The sequence below is a fragment of the Lissotriton vulgaris genome, chromosome 9 (genome assembly GCF_964263255.1).
Source record: "Lissotriton vulgaris chromosome 9, aLisVul1.2, whole genome shotgun sequence".
Taxonomy (NCBI): domain Eukaryota; kingdom Metazoa; phylum Chordata; class Amphibia; order Caudata; family Salamandridae; genus Lissotriton; species Lissotriton vulgaris.
In genome coordinates, this window is record NC_141697.1 from 387724968 (window position 1) to 387740557 (window position 15590).

The following is a 15590-nucleotide window of genomic DNA, read 5'->3' on the forward strand; positions in this document are numbered from 1 at the left end:
AGTGCAGCGAGATGAACCTTAATGGAATGGAAATTAAGGCCAGACTGCGCCAAATGTAGAAGATAAGGAAGGATGACATCCTCCTTACACGTCGTAGGGTCATAGTTCTTTGACTTGCACCAGATGCAGAATCTCTTCCACTTGCAAGCATAGGAAGTCCTAGTGGAAGGTCGCTTGGCCTTCTTCAGTATGTCCATAAAATCTTCTGGTAGATTTAAATGGCCATATTGCACTAGCTCAGGAGCCATGCCGCCAAACTCAAAGACGAGAGGTTCGGGTGCATCATCTGCCCCCCGAACTTCGTGAGAATGTCCGGCCTGCACGGCAGCCGTATGTGAGGAAGGAGAGACCGGTGAAGCAGGTCCGTGAACCACAACTGTCTGGGCCATTCCGGGGCAATTAATATCATCCGCGCCCTGGACCGGGACAGCTTGATGAGCACCGCCGGAATCAGGGGAATGGGTGGAAAAGCGTACAAAAAGCTGTTCGACCAGTCGATCCATAGGGCATTCCCCAACGTCCCCTGCTGGTAGTACCTGGATGCGAAGTCTCGGCATTTGCTGTTTTCGGCGGTGGCGCACAGATCTACGTCTGGAGTCCCCCACCTTGCGAAGACTTCTCCTAGCACTTCGTCGTTTATGACCCATTCGTGGTTTTCCTGAATCAGTCTGCTCAGTGCGTCCGCCTGAACATTCTGCACACCTGGCAGATGGGTAGCAGTTATCGTCAGTCCTCTGGCCACAAGCCAGTGCCAGATCACCTTGCCTCCTGCGACAGAGTGCGCGATCTCGAGCCCCCCTGCTTGTTGAGGAAATACATCGTGGTCGTATTGTCCGTCTGTACAAGCAGAGAGTTGGTCTGAAAGGACGAATGAAAAGCCTTCAGCGCCAAGTGAACAGCTCTGAGTTCCAGGAAATTGATGTGGTACGTGGACTCCGTCAGAGACCACGTCCCTTGAATCTGTAAGTCTCCGGAGTACGCTCCCCAGCCGTGGAGAGAAGTATCCGTCACGATCGTCTATGTGGGAATGTCCTTGTGGAAGGGAACCTCTCTGAGGAGATTCTCCGCTGAACACCACCACTTCAGAGACTGAAGAGCATGCAGAGTCAGTCGTATTGTGTCGTCCCAAGAACCAGTCCTCTGATCCCACTGATCCTCCAAGCACTCCTGCAGTGGTCTCATGTGCAGCCGTGCATGAGGCGTGAGGAAGATACAAGAGACCATCGACCCCAGTAGAGAAGACACCGTCCTCACTGTTGTAGATGGAGCGATCATAAGAGCCTGAGCCTTCCGAAGGAGTGATAACCGTCGCTCCTCCGAAGGAGACACGCTTGCTGACAGCTTATTAATGGAGGCTCCCAAGTACTGTATGCATTGGATCGGAGTCGGGACAGACTTGGACAGGTTGATGTGCAACCCCAGCTTGTTCAATAGAACGCACGTCTTCTGGAAGTGTGCCAGAGCTTCCGAGAAGGAGGAGGCCTTGATCAACCAGTCGTCCAGGTACGGGTAGAGAAACATCTTGTTCTTCCGCATGTGTGCGGCTACTACTGCCATGCACTTCGAGAACGTCCTGGGCGCAGACTTCAGCCCGAATGGCAGCACTGTGTATTGATAATGATTAGCGCAGACTTGGAACCGCAGGAACTTCCTGTGTTTCTGTGCAATGGGCACATGGAAGTACGCATCCTGTAGGTCTATAGCACAAAGCCAGTCTCCCTGTTGCAGCTGAGGGTAAATCTGCTGCAACGACAGCATGCGAAATCTCTCTGCGAATCCACTTGTTTGCTTTCCGCAAGTCCAGAATAGGCCTGAACTCGTTTTTGTGCTTCTTGCGAACCAGAAAGAACCGGGAGTACAGACCTCTTCCCCTTTGAGGCCGAGGTACGTCTTCTATCGCCCTTTTCCTTAATAGGATGTCGGCCTCTGCCTGGAGCTCTCGCAGCTGAAACTGCGAGCTCACTGGCGGAATAGCTGGAGGCGGGCTGGTGAACCGAAGACTGTATCCATTGCAAACAATATTCAGCACCCACTTGTCCTGAGTAATTTTTCTCCACTCTGCCAGAAAAAATGTAACGCTTCCCCCCACCGGAGTGGGTAACGGATGTAGGGGAAGTAATCGCTCAGGGCCTAGACCCAGCCGGGGCTTTAGTCGCTGCTGCGGACTGTTGGCCTCCTCTGCCCTTCTGGAAGGGCCTCTGGAACTGCTGCTGTTGTTGTTGCTGCTGTCCTGAAGTCTGCCCTCGCCCTCTGCCTGAAGCTCCGAACCGTCTCTGGAACGGGCGGTAGTTCTTTTTCTTCTCAGGCTTCTCTAACCAGACAGCCGTCAGGGTTTCGGCTTCTGCTTTCATACGGGCCATTTCATCGTCAGCATGATTGCCGAACAGGGTTTCCCCCGAGAAAGGCAGGTTGGCCACTCGCTGTTGTGCCTTGAGTGAGGTGAGGCGAAGCGAAGCGTGACGCCGTTGGTTGATGCCGTGGCAGTATCCATGCGCCACCAGGAGAGATACATCAGCAGCCACGCTAATGATCTGGTTCGACACCAGTATCCCCTCATTTAATATCTCCAGAAAGTCCTCTTTCTTGTCACGAGGAAGGAGCTCAGCGTACTGCTGGAGGGACTCCCACAGGGCACAATCGTATCGCCCCAGCAGAGCCCCGGCACTTGCAGCCTTCATGGTGGTAGATGCCGTGCCACAGGCCTTTTTGCCAGCCGAGTCCAGCCAACGGCTGTCCTTATCAGGCGGTACTGTCGAAGAAGGAGCGGTGGCATGCTGCTTCTTAGCCGCTGTCACAATGACGGAGTCTGGTGTCGGGTCCATTTGAAGAAAAGCCAGGTCAGATTCCAGAGCCCGGTATTTCTTGAGGAGCCTGGAGGGAGCTGCCTTTGTCACCGCCGGAGTGAGAAACAACTCCGTGGTAGGCTCTACCAATCCGGGTACCAACTGCAGCAGCGGTCAAGACAGATGCTTCTTGTGGAGCGTCTCGAAGATCACGGACGTCGTAGGTGTTGGCACCGGTACCGTGATCCCTAGCTTAGCCGCACCCCTCAACAGCACTTCCTGGAAAGAGACGATGTCGTCAACGGGCGACACCCTCGTCCCTGGAGACTCCGACAGCGTCGGTGAATATTCCCTGGTGAACGAACCCGTGCGGGATCTGGATCTGCGCCTCCTGTGGCGTCGTCTAGATCGAGATGATGACCGTCACGGCTCCGCGATCTCCCTCTCCGGCCGGAGCGCGATCTTCTCGGTCGATCCGCAGGCCTCGCAGGAGCAGGCGATGGCGGCCTAGCCGGGAGCCTCGGCTGAGGGGTCCCCTTAGGCGACGTTGGATATCGTGGCAACGAGGCCGTCTGGGGTGGAGCCACAGGTGGAGGAACGAAAGGAAGAGGCGGTGGCGGAAGTTGAAGTGGAGGTGACTGACGAGGAGCCGGTCCATGAGGCGGTGGTGGAAGTGGAGGCGGAGTGGGGTTCCGCGGAGGCGGACCCTTTGGCAAAGGAGGAGGGGTAGGCGACCTAGGTTTAGTAGGTGTATACACCACTGAGTACACCGAGCCCGGTGACTTTGTCTTCTTCCTTGGCGACGATGGCGAACCAATCGGCGACCTCCTAGCGTCAGGACTCCTCCAGCGCTTCCTTGGCGTCAAAGAACACCGCCTCGGCGTTGAGGAAAGTCTTCTCGACATCAACTGGTGGCGCCTCCTCAACGGCGAACACCTCCTTGACGCCGACCGTCTCCTCTTCGCCGACGGTGAACGGCGGTGTCGCCTCGACGGCGAGCACCGACGCAGGTCCTTTTCTTGACGTCGATGACTCTACTATGACGTCGACGATACAGTCGGCGGTGGTCTGTTCAGCTCCCTCGACGTTGTGCGTCGGTGCCGCTTCTCCCCAGACCCCCGGGGAACAGACTGCTGTCATCCCCCTCGACGCTGGCGGAGTAAGTTGCTGGACTTCCTGCCCCTGGGGAGCCCCCCAGTGGCCTCAGCATGGGCAGATTAAGTATGCCCTGTCCCACCGTGTGCCTTCTGACGCCTGTCCTCGAGGCCTTGAAGCCTGATCTTCATCCTCTCTCTCAGGGTCCAGGCTGAGATGGTTTGGCAGATGTCACACTCCTCTGGGACATGAAAGGAGGGAAGGCAGACGATGCACACTCCATGTGGGCCGGATTTGGCCTTCTTCCTATCACACTCTGGGCAATTGTCAAATAAGCCAGGCATTTTGACAATACAGGGCACCCACAGGGAAGAAAAAAGGCTTAGTACTTAATAAAAAGCCCTACACACAAGAAAAAGTTTTAAAAAATCACCAAATAAACCCTTGAAAGGGAGAGCTCAATGCTCCAGGGTCCTGCTTGCATGAGCCGGAAAAAAGAACTGAAAGTAAAAGGGACCTGCTGTGCATTCTGGGATACTGGGAGAAGTTCTGGAGAGTTCTCTTAAAGCACAGTATCCTGTTTGAGCCACATAATGGCAGCCTATGGGGCTTGTCTGTCCATTCCTTCCTCTCTATCATTCCAGAGGCTTTTGCTGGTAGAGGCAAGTTTCTCTGTGGAGGAAACTGGGCAGGCTGTGCTGTTTGTGTGGATTTTTGGTGGAATTTCAAGTTGAAGTACTGGACAGTGTAGCCTGTGGATATAGGCTGCATTATCTGTCTTTAAATTCTCTCTTAAGTGTCTTTGCAGTTCTGCAATTTGTTGACAACTTAAGAGATTATTTTTGATTGCTCCGGGGTCCATGCACATGGGCGGGACTATTCACTAGATTATGACTATACACAGAGATCCCCTACTACAGAACCTTAGACCCATAAAAAGCTTTGTCTTTCTACTTTCTTAATCAAAGTGGAGCAGTGGAATGTATGACTGCTGAAACAATCAGTAAATATGCATGAGTGCTTTTCAGAAACAGAGGATTCTGTTCAGTAGTTTAGTATTTGTCGTGCCGCTAAGAATGTCAGATTTAATGGAAGCTGAAGCTTGAAAATTTTTCTTTGCAGATTCCAGAAGTTCCAGAACCAGTAAAAAGATATGTTGTTGGAAGTTTTGGGTGTAGTGTTTCAAAGAAAATGAACGTTCAATCAAGAGGAACCATTTTGTTGAGGTTAAATTTACTTTGAGACCTATTCATCATTTTGTTGAGGGTTACTACAGAATCTACTGGAGATATCCTAGAAGGCAAAGACTGTTGATTCTGGCATGAATATATATACCCCGGCTGGAAGATGAAAATACTCTTGCTTCCCTTATGAGGTAGTTTTTTGCCAGTCGAGATGAAGCACACGAGATGCCACTTGGAAGTCTGGATTCAATTTCCTAAGCATGATCTTCCTCTGTAATGAACATGTGTAGCTCTAACATGTTTGAAATTAGACTTAACACTTGATTGACTACGGTGTAAAGTATGAGGAATGTCATTTGCTGAGTGACCACCTACTCTTGTACAGGCTCATAACCCTGTAAAGGATTTCCATTCACAATAGAAACTTATGTTTAAGATGCCCAAGTGGCATTCAGATCTTTCGCTTGTTGTTGTGCGTTTTATTTAGTGTGGGAGATCGAGTGAGGGGTCTAAAATATGTCACAATGTGGATAGCTGTCACAGCATTAAAAAGTCAATGGCTGTGCATGTCGCAAAGTAGAATTAAGTGTGCTCACATGGAAGAACTTAGCATGAAAAGTGATCAGATGTTAAACAGACACTGCAAGAGTCTGGACAGTGAAGCCCTTGATTTCATATAAAAACAGAGGGTCGAACGTCAGCGACACTTGGAGGTGATTGTGTGTTGAAATATCTGACTAATGGTCTCTAGAACATACCCCTCATCTATCCCAACGTTCCTGCCAGGTTAGTGAATCAATTTAGAGTGAGCTCTTAGCTGTAGGAAAATTGCGATGTCATAGATGGGTCAACTTTACTCACAGACAAGAGCATCCCAGAACCACAATCTCCTGAAAGACATTCCTTGTCAAATTATGCACTTATCTACAGTGCTACATTCCGAATGACAAATCATACAAACGCTATGACAGATGGCCCATTGCAAAAGAGTGCACATCCATTGTGGCTATCTTGGACTGGGTCAATAAAACATAACACAAAGTATGAAATGCAAATGCTACTTACCAGTATGCATCTGTTCTTGGCATGTAGGGCTGCTGACATTCATATCTGTGCATAGATCGCCGCCTAGTGTTGGGTCCGGATGATTGCCATTGTTGTCCTGGAAGAGTCTTCGAAGTATCACGAGATAGGTGGCTCCTCCCCTGGACTACAGTGCGCATGGGCATCGCCTCCATCCCCAGATTGTTTTTTAGCCATTGTGGCCGAGATGGAGTGAACTATGTGAGTGATGACCATGCTATGAGCATATATCTGAATTCTGCAGCTGCTACAGGCGCCGGGGAGGAGGGCGGGCGATATGAATGTCAGCAGCCCTACATGCCAAGAACAGATGCATACTGGTAAGTAGCATTTGCAGTTCGAGGCATGTGGGCTGCTAAATTCATATCTGTGCATAGAATACATAGCAGTCCCTCCATTATTGGCGGCCGCCCGTGCCAGCAGCAGCAGTCTGGAAAAGTGTCTTGAGAACAGCCTGGCCCACAGCTGCCTGCTGTTTAGAGTGCACGTCTACACAGTAATGTTTAGTAAAAGTATGTGTGGTAGACCATGTGGCTGCTCAACATATATCCTCTAAGGGAATGTTCCCAAGGAAAGCCATAGAGGCCCCCAACTTTCTGGTGGAGTGGGCTCTTGGTGGAATTGTAAGAGTGCGTTTAGCCTTAGCGTAACAGATCTGTATACATTTCACAATCCACCTAGCAATACCAGCCTTGGAAATAGCGTTACCCTTGTGGTGTGATGCAAAGGCAACGAAAAGCTGCTTAGTCTTTCTGAAATCTTTGGTCCGGTCAATGTAATACATTAGGGCCCTTTTAACATCAAGGGTGTGGAGCATTCGCTCCGCCAGCGACTCAGGATTTTGAAAGAACACCGGCAACTCGATTGTCTGGTTCATGTGGAATTGAGACACAACCTTGGGTAGAAATTTAGGGTTAGTGCGGAGCACCACCCTGTTAGCATGGACTTGGAAAAAGGGCTCTTGGATGGTGAGGGCCTGCAACTCGCTAACCCTCCGTAGGGATGTAATTGCTACTAAGAAAGCTACTTTCCAAGTCAGAAACTGAAGCTCACAAGAGTGCAGTGGCTCGAAAGGAGGACCCATCAGCCTTGTAAGAACCACATTGAGGTTCCATTCTGGAGCTGGTGGTGTCCGTGGTGGAATGACTCTTTTAAGTCCTTCCAGAAATGCCTTGATAGCAGGCACCTTGAAAAGTGAAAAGTGTTGCCTATTCTGGAGGTATGCGGCCATTGCAGACAGGTGAATGCGGATGGAAGTATACGCCAGATTGCATTGGTACAGATGGAACAGGTAACAAATGATGTTCTGAATGGAAGCATCCAGCGGGTTAATGTCGTGGTTCGCACAATAAATGACAAACCGCTTCCATTTAGCCGCATAACATGCTCTAGTAGTGGGCTTTCTTGCCTCCCGAATGATGTTCATGCAATCCGGGGGAAGATTGAGGTAGCCAAACTCTAGGACTTCAGGAGCCAGATCGCCAGGTTGAGCTGTTGCGGATCTGGGTGCTGAATGTCGCCATGGCTCTGCGTCAGAAGGCTGGGCGTGAGATGAAGCCTTTGATGCGGTACCACAGAAAGTTCCAGAAACGTGGTGTACCATGGTTGGCGAGCCCACGTTGGAGCAACCAGGATGAGAGTCATCGAGTGCTGCCTGAGCTTGCCCGCCACCAGCGGTATCAGAGGTGCTGGGGGAAAAGCGTACGCAAATCTGCCTGACCAGTTCATCCATATCGCATTGCCCTGCGATTGCGGGTGCCACACTACCACACTACTGGTGAAGTAGTGTGGCTCACTGGTTAGAGGCGGCAGACCCGAGAGCAGAGGACGGCCCGGGACCAGGGTTCGATTCCCGGCGCGGCAGGTTTCTGGACCAGGGTCAGCGGACTCGATAATTCTCTCGCCTCGGTGCCCACTCTGATCAGCGATCACACTCGGCAACTCTGGGCATTAGCTTGCCTCATCTTCACTAGCGGCCCCACCAGACCGCCGGGGATGCCTGGTCTCACCCTGGAGATACCCATTAAGGGACCATCTCTCAGGGAAGCCAGGAAGGATTTCGCAGCGGTCGAAGCGCCTTGGGACCCTACGGGTAAGTAGTGCGCTATATAAATGCCAATACATTTACATACATTTACAACCTGGCGGCGAAGCTTTGGCATTTTGCGTTCTACTTTGTGGCGAACAGGTCTATCTCTGGATGACCCCACCTTAGGAAGTACGGTTGGAGTACTGATGGATGTATCTCCCACTCGTGCATTTGGTGGCTGTGCCTGCTGAGCAGGTCCGCCATCTGATTGTCCTTGCCTGGGAGATGTTCTGTCATTAGGAAAATGTTCCTTTGAATGGCCCACTTCCACATGCTCTGAGCCAGATGAGACTGCTGCGGAGAGTGTGTGCCCCCCTGTTTCTGAATGTGGTACATGGCCGTCATGTTGTCCGTCCGGATCAACACGACCTTGTTGCACAGATGTACTTTGAATGTCTTTAAGGCCATGAAGATTGCCATCAGTTCCAATACATTGATGTGCATCTTCCTTTGCTGTAGTGTCCATAGTCCCTGCACTGTGTAGTGGAGTACATGCGCTCCCCATCCCTGGAGAGAAGCGTCCGTCGTCAGGATAATCTGTGGCACAGGCTCTTGGAACGGTCGGCCCTTGCAAAGGTTTTGTGGATTCCACCAATGCAGAGAGTTGTACGCCCGACCGCTCACCAACACTAGGTCTGTTAGTTGCCCGTGAGCCTGAGTCCACTGACGTGCTAAGCACTCCTGAAGCGGACGCATATGTAACCTCGCGTGCGGGACAATGGAGATGCAGGAGGCCATCATGCCTATCAACTGCATGAACACCCTCGCTGGAAGCCAGTGCTGAGGTCTGAATCGTTGGATCAGCGTCTGAATACTGGCGACCCTCACTGAATTTGGCTGCGCAGTGGCCGCCAGAGTGTTTATTGTCGCGCCCAGATACTGTCGTATGTGGGCGGGCTGGAGATGGGATTTCGGGTAATTCAGTGAGAATCCCAGATCGTGTAGGAGATGAATGGTGCGGGACACGTGGTCGGCGCACTGTTGTTCCGACTTTGCCTGAATGAGCCAGTCGTCCAGATAGGGGTAGACGTGGATGTTTTGACGTCTTAGATGCGCCGCCATGGTCGCCAGGCACTTAGTAAAGACCCTGGGCGCCGTGGTGACACCAAAAGGCAGAACCCTGAACTGGTAGTGCTGGTCCTGAATGGTGAACCTTAGGTACTTCCTGTGTGAAGGATGCAGGGGAATGTGAAAGTGTGCATCCTTGAGATCCAGTGTAGCCAGGAAGTCCCCCTGCTGAAGCAGAGGGAGAACCTGCTGCAAGGTGAGCATATGGAAATGTTCTGAAAGAATGTACCAGTTGAGGGGCCTGAGGTCGAAGATGGGCCTGAGGGATCCGTCCTTCTTGGGGATCAGAAAGTACAGAGAGTACACCCCTGTTCCCCTTTCCTGCAGTGGAACGAGCTCTATTGCCCCTTTTTGCAGCATGACTTGGACTTCTTGCTACAACAAGTGCAAGTGCTCGCCGGACATAGGACGGTTTCTTGGAGGTATGTTTGGAGGAGTGGAAGTGAGTTCCAGACAGTAACCGTACTGGATAAGAGATTTGACCCACCTGTCCGTGGTGATGGATTTCCACGCGGGCAGGAACTGCTGGAGTCTCCCCCCGACCGGTGTTGAGTGGTCGGGGGGCAGCGACAAGGCGTCACTGTTTGTTGGCGGTGGAGGACCTGGAGTTGTTATTTCCACGTCCTCTGCCTTTGATGTTGTTGCCCCTGTAACCACCTCTACCCTTGTTGGTGTATGAGGATTGGGTGTTGCTCTTATAGTATTGCGTGGATTGCGATGCCTGACCCCTTGAGGTGCCTCTGTTATTGGAGCGGCGAAAGGAACCACTCCGAAACTGCTGGGACTGTAGGGCACCCATAGATTTAGCAGTGTCAGTGTCTTTTTTCATTTTTTCAAGGGTTGCATCCACTTCTGGTCCAAACAGGTGGTCTGGATTAACTGTTTGGTTTAGGATGGTAGTCTGTATGTCTGGTTTAAAGCCTGATATTCTAAGCCATGCATCCCTCCGCAGTAGCACGCTAGTGTTTATAGCCCTGGAGGCAGTATCAGCCACGTCCAGTGCGCACTTAATGGAAGCATTGGTGATAAGCTTCCCCTCCTGAATTAACATCTCAGCTCCCTCCTTGTACTGATCAGGCAAGTGCTGTAGAAGTGTTTCTAGGGTGTCATAGTGCGCCCTATCGTAGCGTGCAAGTAGGGCCTGCGTGTTTGATATGCGCCAAATATTAGCTGCCTGCGCAGCAATACGTTTCCCTGAGGCTTCAAAGACCTTCGATTCTTTGTCTGGGGGAGGAGCATCACCCGTGGTCTGTGAGTTCGCCCGCTTACGTGCGTTGGAGACAACCAAAGAGTCCAGTGGCAACTGTCCTTTGATGTACGTCGGGTCAGTGGGCGCCGCTTTATATTTTTTATCAATACGAGGATTGATGACTCTTGCCCGGGTGGGCTCCTTGAAAACCTCAGGCGCATGCTTTATCACCCCCTTGAGCATTGGCAATGTCTTGACAGTTTTTTCAGCCACTGAGAAAGTGTCAAACAGAAAATCGACATCCACAGGGTCCGCATGGAGGTCGACATCATGGTTGGCCGCAGCTCTCTCAATTAGAGCGTTGAAGGCTGCAGAGTCCTCTGTTGGGGAAGTTTTTGCAGCAAAAAGCTGCGGCTCGTGTCCTGACTGAGGGTCCTCAGGGTCGCCTCCAGCAGACCATGGCTCATTGACCTCTTCTGGATCCGAGTAGGCTGGATAATTGTACTCCTCCTCCTCATCCCCGTCACCCTCCCCAGCGTTAAAGTGAGCGGGGGAGAGTCCCAAACCTTGTGGAGATGCAGGCTCCATAGGGGCAGAAGCGCCCGCAGAGTCCAACTTCTTTTTGAGTGGAATATGAAAATGCTCCAACACAGGCTCCGGGGTGATTTTCCTTTTAAGGAGAGAGAGCTTGCCAGTGTTGGCGTCGATGACGACTTCCCGACGCTCCTCCTCTGCCAGTGGCTGGTGCCGCGGCTTCGGCACCACCAAGGAAGCCTTCGGCGTCGAAACCTGCTTCAAGGGCACCCCGGCCCCATGTTTCGGTGCAAAAGCCTTCGGCACCGTCTTGGGCGGCAGCGTGTAGTGAATCGGCGTCTGCGCCTTCGCCGGTTTCTGTGGAGGCTTCGGCGCCACATCCTTCGGCTCGAGAGCCCCAGCGTCCTTTCGAATACGCTGAAGGGACTCCGTGACCTTCTTGGTAAAGGAGGGGGAGGGCTGGACCGGCTCGAGTGATTCCTCCGAGTCCGGAGTCGGGTCGGCGACTAAAGGCGTAGTCTTCGGAGCCGACACAGCACCACCCTTGGCTTTGTCGACCGGGAGCGGTGCAGCCAGAGACTTTGGGTCGTCTTGACGCTTTTTGGAGGGCTTCTTAGGGTCACCGACCTTCTTGGCGTCGACGCGGCACTTCAGAGCGTCGACCAGCTTCGGCGCCGACGCAGCCGCTTCGGGCGTTTTTGCCTTCGGCTTCGACACGGGGGTCTTCGGGTCGACCATTTTGGCGTGGCTTTTGATCTCGGCGGCAATCTTGGATGTCTTCGGCGCCGAGGCCTCTGTAGCCTTAGATCCCACCAGTGCGACCTGCACTTTCACTTTTGGTTTCGATACCGATGGTGGTGACCCAGATGGCTTCACTTTCAGTTTCTGTACCGGGAGTGGCGCATCACCAATGTCCGTGGCCGGGCCCGGAGGCGGGGCTGTGGGACGAGTATTGAGGTCTTGGGTAAGGCCCGAAGGAGATCCCACGACCTGGGCCTTATGCTGGGGTTCTGCCCCGGAGTTAGCATGAGGATGCTCTTCTTCCGAGCTATCCTCCACGGTGGCAATGGCCCCGTCGTCGTCCCCTACCTCCTCAACGACTTCCTCGAACTCCTCATCCCCCGCGTCGTAGTCCTCGTCCTCCGACGCCGGGTTAGAGTCCGAAACGTGTAGGACGGTGTCGTCTTCAGCATCTTCCTCAAAGATGTGGGCTGGAGGGGGTGCCGACAACTGGGCCTGCAGCCTTGCGGCCCGACGTAGCTTGAGAGTCTTCTTCGACCGGAACTTGGAGCAGGCCATGCACCTGGCCTCGTCGTGGTCCGGCGATAAGCATCTGTTGCACACTGGGTGCACGTCGAGGTGAGAATACTTTGAGGCGCACACTGGGCACCTCTTAAACTGAGTTCGTTCCATGTTGAAGTAGTCTGGAGCGTCGTGTAGGCCCGTCCGCGCCGACAGCACGCGGAAGGGCAGCAAGTGTTCGGAGCTGATAAATAAACCAACCCGAACGATGAACAATACCGACGCGAGACCTAAAGACCTTTTGGTCTCACTTAAGGAAAGTTAAACAACTATCGATTCCGACAGAGGGAACCGAAACACATCCGAACCCAATGGCGGAAAAAAACAATCTGGGGATGGAGGCGATGCCCATGCGCACTGTAGTCCAGGGGAGGAGCCACCTATCTCGTGATACTTCGAAGACTCTTCCAGGACAACAATGTGCAATCATCCGGACCCAACACTAGGCGGCGATCTATGCACAGATATGAATTCAGCAGCCCACATGCCTCGAACAGATAGTCACTATAGAAGTGCTTGCATCCATAAAAGCCGTTTCAAGTGCATTTAGTTCTGTTTCAACAAATGTCATTCAAAAATGGTGAGCATGGACACACAGAACCTACGGCATCCATCTTGGAGGGGGTTTTGTTTAAATAAAAAAATCAATTCCTAGATGCCCTCAGCGCATGCACACACATGGGCAACCATCCAGCAATAATGCAGTTGGTAGTGAAAAAAGGAGCGGGGGTGAGTAGGCTGAGGAGCAATAAGATGCTTGTGGGAGTGAAAAATGTGAGGGGGGGGAAAGGTACGGAGGGTAGGGAGAGAAAATAATCCCTCAAATGCACACAAATAGAGAAGAAATCAATAGGAGAAGGTAAGTGAGAGACAAAAAAGCTATTAAACCTTCAGAAAAGGAGGTAAGCCAAAATCCACTCCAAGTAAAGCCATCTGTATACGTTTGTTAAAACACTTGTGTCCTAAGCGCAACAAAGAGAGTAGCTGTGGTAACACGCAGTTAAAGTGCCTATTAGAGTAAATGTTATCAATCAGACATCACCATTTCACTAGACAAATATTAAGGCACACAAGGTAACGGCAAGCTTTGCTCAACTGAATCTGGGTCAGCGTCTAAGGGGGAATTTATGAATGTTACCTCAAGCAGTCATCAGTAAGCGCAGTTGTTTTTGCCCACTACCACTTACTTGTAAGAAACAATGCAAAACAGACCTTTCAACCTACCTGAATGACTTTGTAAAAATAAGCATACTGTCGAGCTGTGTTTTTATACTGGCTGTAGACATCTTGAATGGCTTGCGTCGACTGAAGATACTGTACATCATCTTCTTCAAAATAGAGTGGTGTATCATAATCACTAGGCAAAGTCATGATGTAGGGAAGCCAAAAGGAATTTGGGTCAGCACGCTCACAAAGAAGATGGAAAGCAAGTGTGATATTACCCATGGCCTGTAGGATCCGGTCTTGGGAGTAAAGTGGACCTAGATAAAGCCACAAGGAAACAGTTAGCATAGTTATTTCCACGGGGTTTAATCAACTACAGCAGGAAGCAAATACTGTTTTCTTAAGAAACATTTCCATTTGTGCATGGCAAAATTTACTCCAGTGTTGAAGAATAACCTGAAGTAATTGAGTTAGTACTTAAATACATATCTAGCTGCCATTTTATTTACTAGGAAGAGTGGATTTATAAATCGGATTTGTGATTTCATTAGAGGTTCAAGAAGGAAAATTTCATGTTAAGTGTTCAATTTATAGTATGTTAGGGTGCTCTTAAAATCTCCTTTTCAAATATCGACTAATATGTAACCCAGGTGCAGTAACTGAGAGGAGTTATAAATTAATATACCAAAAAATTACATTAATTACTTAAATCGACAGTAAATAATTAATATTTACTTTTGATGTTTTACTGAACACATTGCTTTGGTTTATATTGCCCAGCTATTTGCATAATTGGTGCGGGTCACATGCAGCAACTGAAGCAACTCCATTAACATTCCATGCACCCCATACATCTACACTCTAGCTTAGAATCTGCATTTTAGAAAAAACAATGACTGTGGAAATGTAGGCAATCTGGTGCAACTTTGACACATAATGGTAGAACATATGGAGGAATTAAATTGAAAAAGGGTGTCTTAACCTAGGAACCAAGATCAAGTTAGTTAATAATTGAATTTTGTACAATTCTACCGCATTAAATTGAAACAAAAAAAAGTAAATCATGGTTTATTAGGAGCATTCTGGGCAAAAGGTAATCATACCTTATAAATGACAATCTCATTAGAGCCTAGAAATACAACCTAGGTTATCCTAAAATAAGTAACCTTACAATCTTCCAATAGCTGACCTATTTTGTTAGGGATAAGGATTAGCCCTCCATGCAGCCCTGAACACCTTCACAGAATTTGTACTTTATACCTTTTCAAAGTCTAGGTCGAAAGACAGACTTTCACGGGTTACTACACCTGCATGGAAAAAATTACCAAAAATAGTATGCCTGCTATCTTGGTACCAGACGCTACTTGCGAGCGATGTTACTCACTGGACCATAAAGGGTCTCCTCCTACAATGTTGATTTAAGAAAAAAATGTATTTATGGATTTTGTGGAGTGTCTTAATCCCCCCGGAGGGGTATCTCTGCGCTTTAGACGGAGCTGCTAGCAGGCTAGAAGTTTTCTGAAGTGCGGATAGTCAGGACATTGTCTCAGGTGTATGTAAAGCTGGTTCCAGTACAGGGGAGCTAGGCAGGAAAAAGATTTCCTACCTAGTCAGTTTTCCTAACACTGGGAACTAAGAGAAATAATTTGCTGCCTGACCTGAGGGTCCTAGACGGAGCATAAGGTTTAAGTTTGCTAGAGATATAGAGAGGGCCTTTATTATTCAAAGCTTTATGGACAATACAGCAGACTTTGAATTTGATGCGCTAGCAGATTGTGAGCCAGTGGAGCTTGTGGAATGACTCATTCGCAGAGACCAGGAGAGCATTACAGTAGTCGAGACTGCTCATAACCATGAGAATTTTTCAGGTATAGTCTGTCAGAAAAGGAAAGACTCGTCGTAGCAAACCCAACACATAGAAGCAGGTGCCGGCAGTGTGGGTGGCATGCTCCTTTAATGTTAAAGCAAGATCTACGTGGATACCCATGATTTTGACTGGGCCTTGAGGCCCAGGAGGGGTGCCGAGGGCTGCTGGCCACCAATCTGGGGACCATAGTAGAGGGGCATCTCCAAAAAGCATAATCTCAGTCTTTCCTGCA

General features: G+C 50.3%; 1 protein-coding gene across 2 annotated transcripts in view; it reads right to left on the reverse strand.

The window, feature by feature from the left end:
• Positions 1-15590, reverse strand: part of SETD3 (SET domain containing 3, actin N3(tau)-histidine methyltransferase) — a 510073-nt gene that overhangs the window by 286061 nt on the left and 208422 nt on the right. For both annotated transcript variants that reach the window (XM_086937753.1, XM_086937754.1), the window contains exon 6: positions 13552-13808. In XM_086937753.1, the coding sequence (XP_086793879.1) occupies positions 13552-13808 (257 nt within the window). The remainder of the gene's footprint in view (positions 1-13551; positions 13809-15590) is intronic.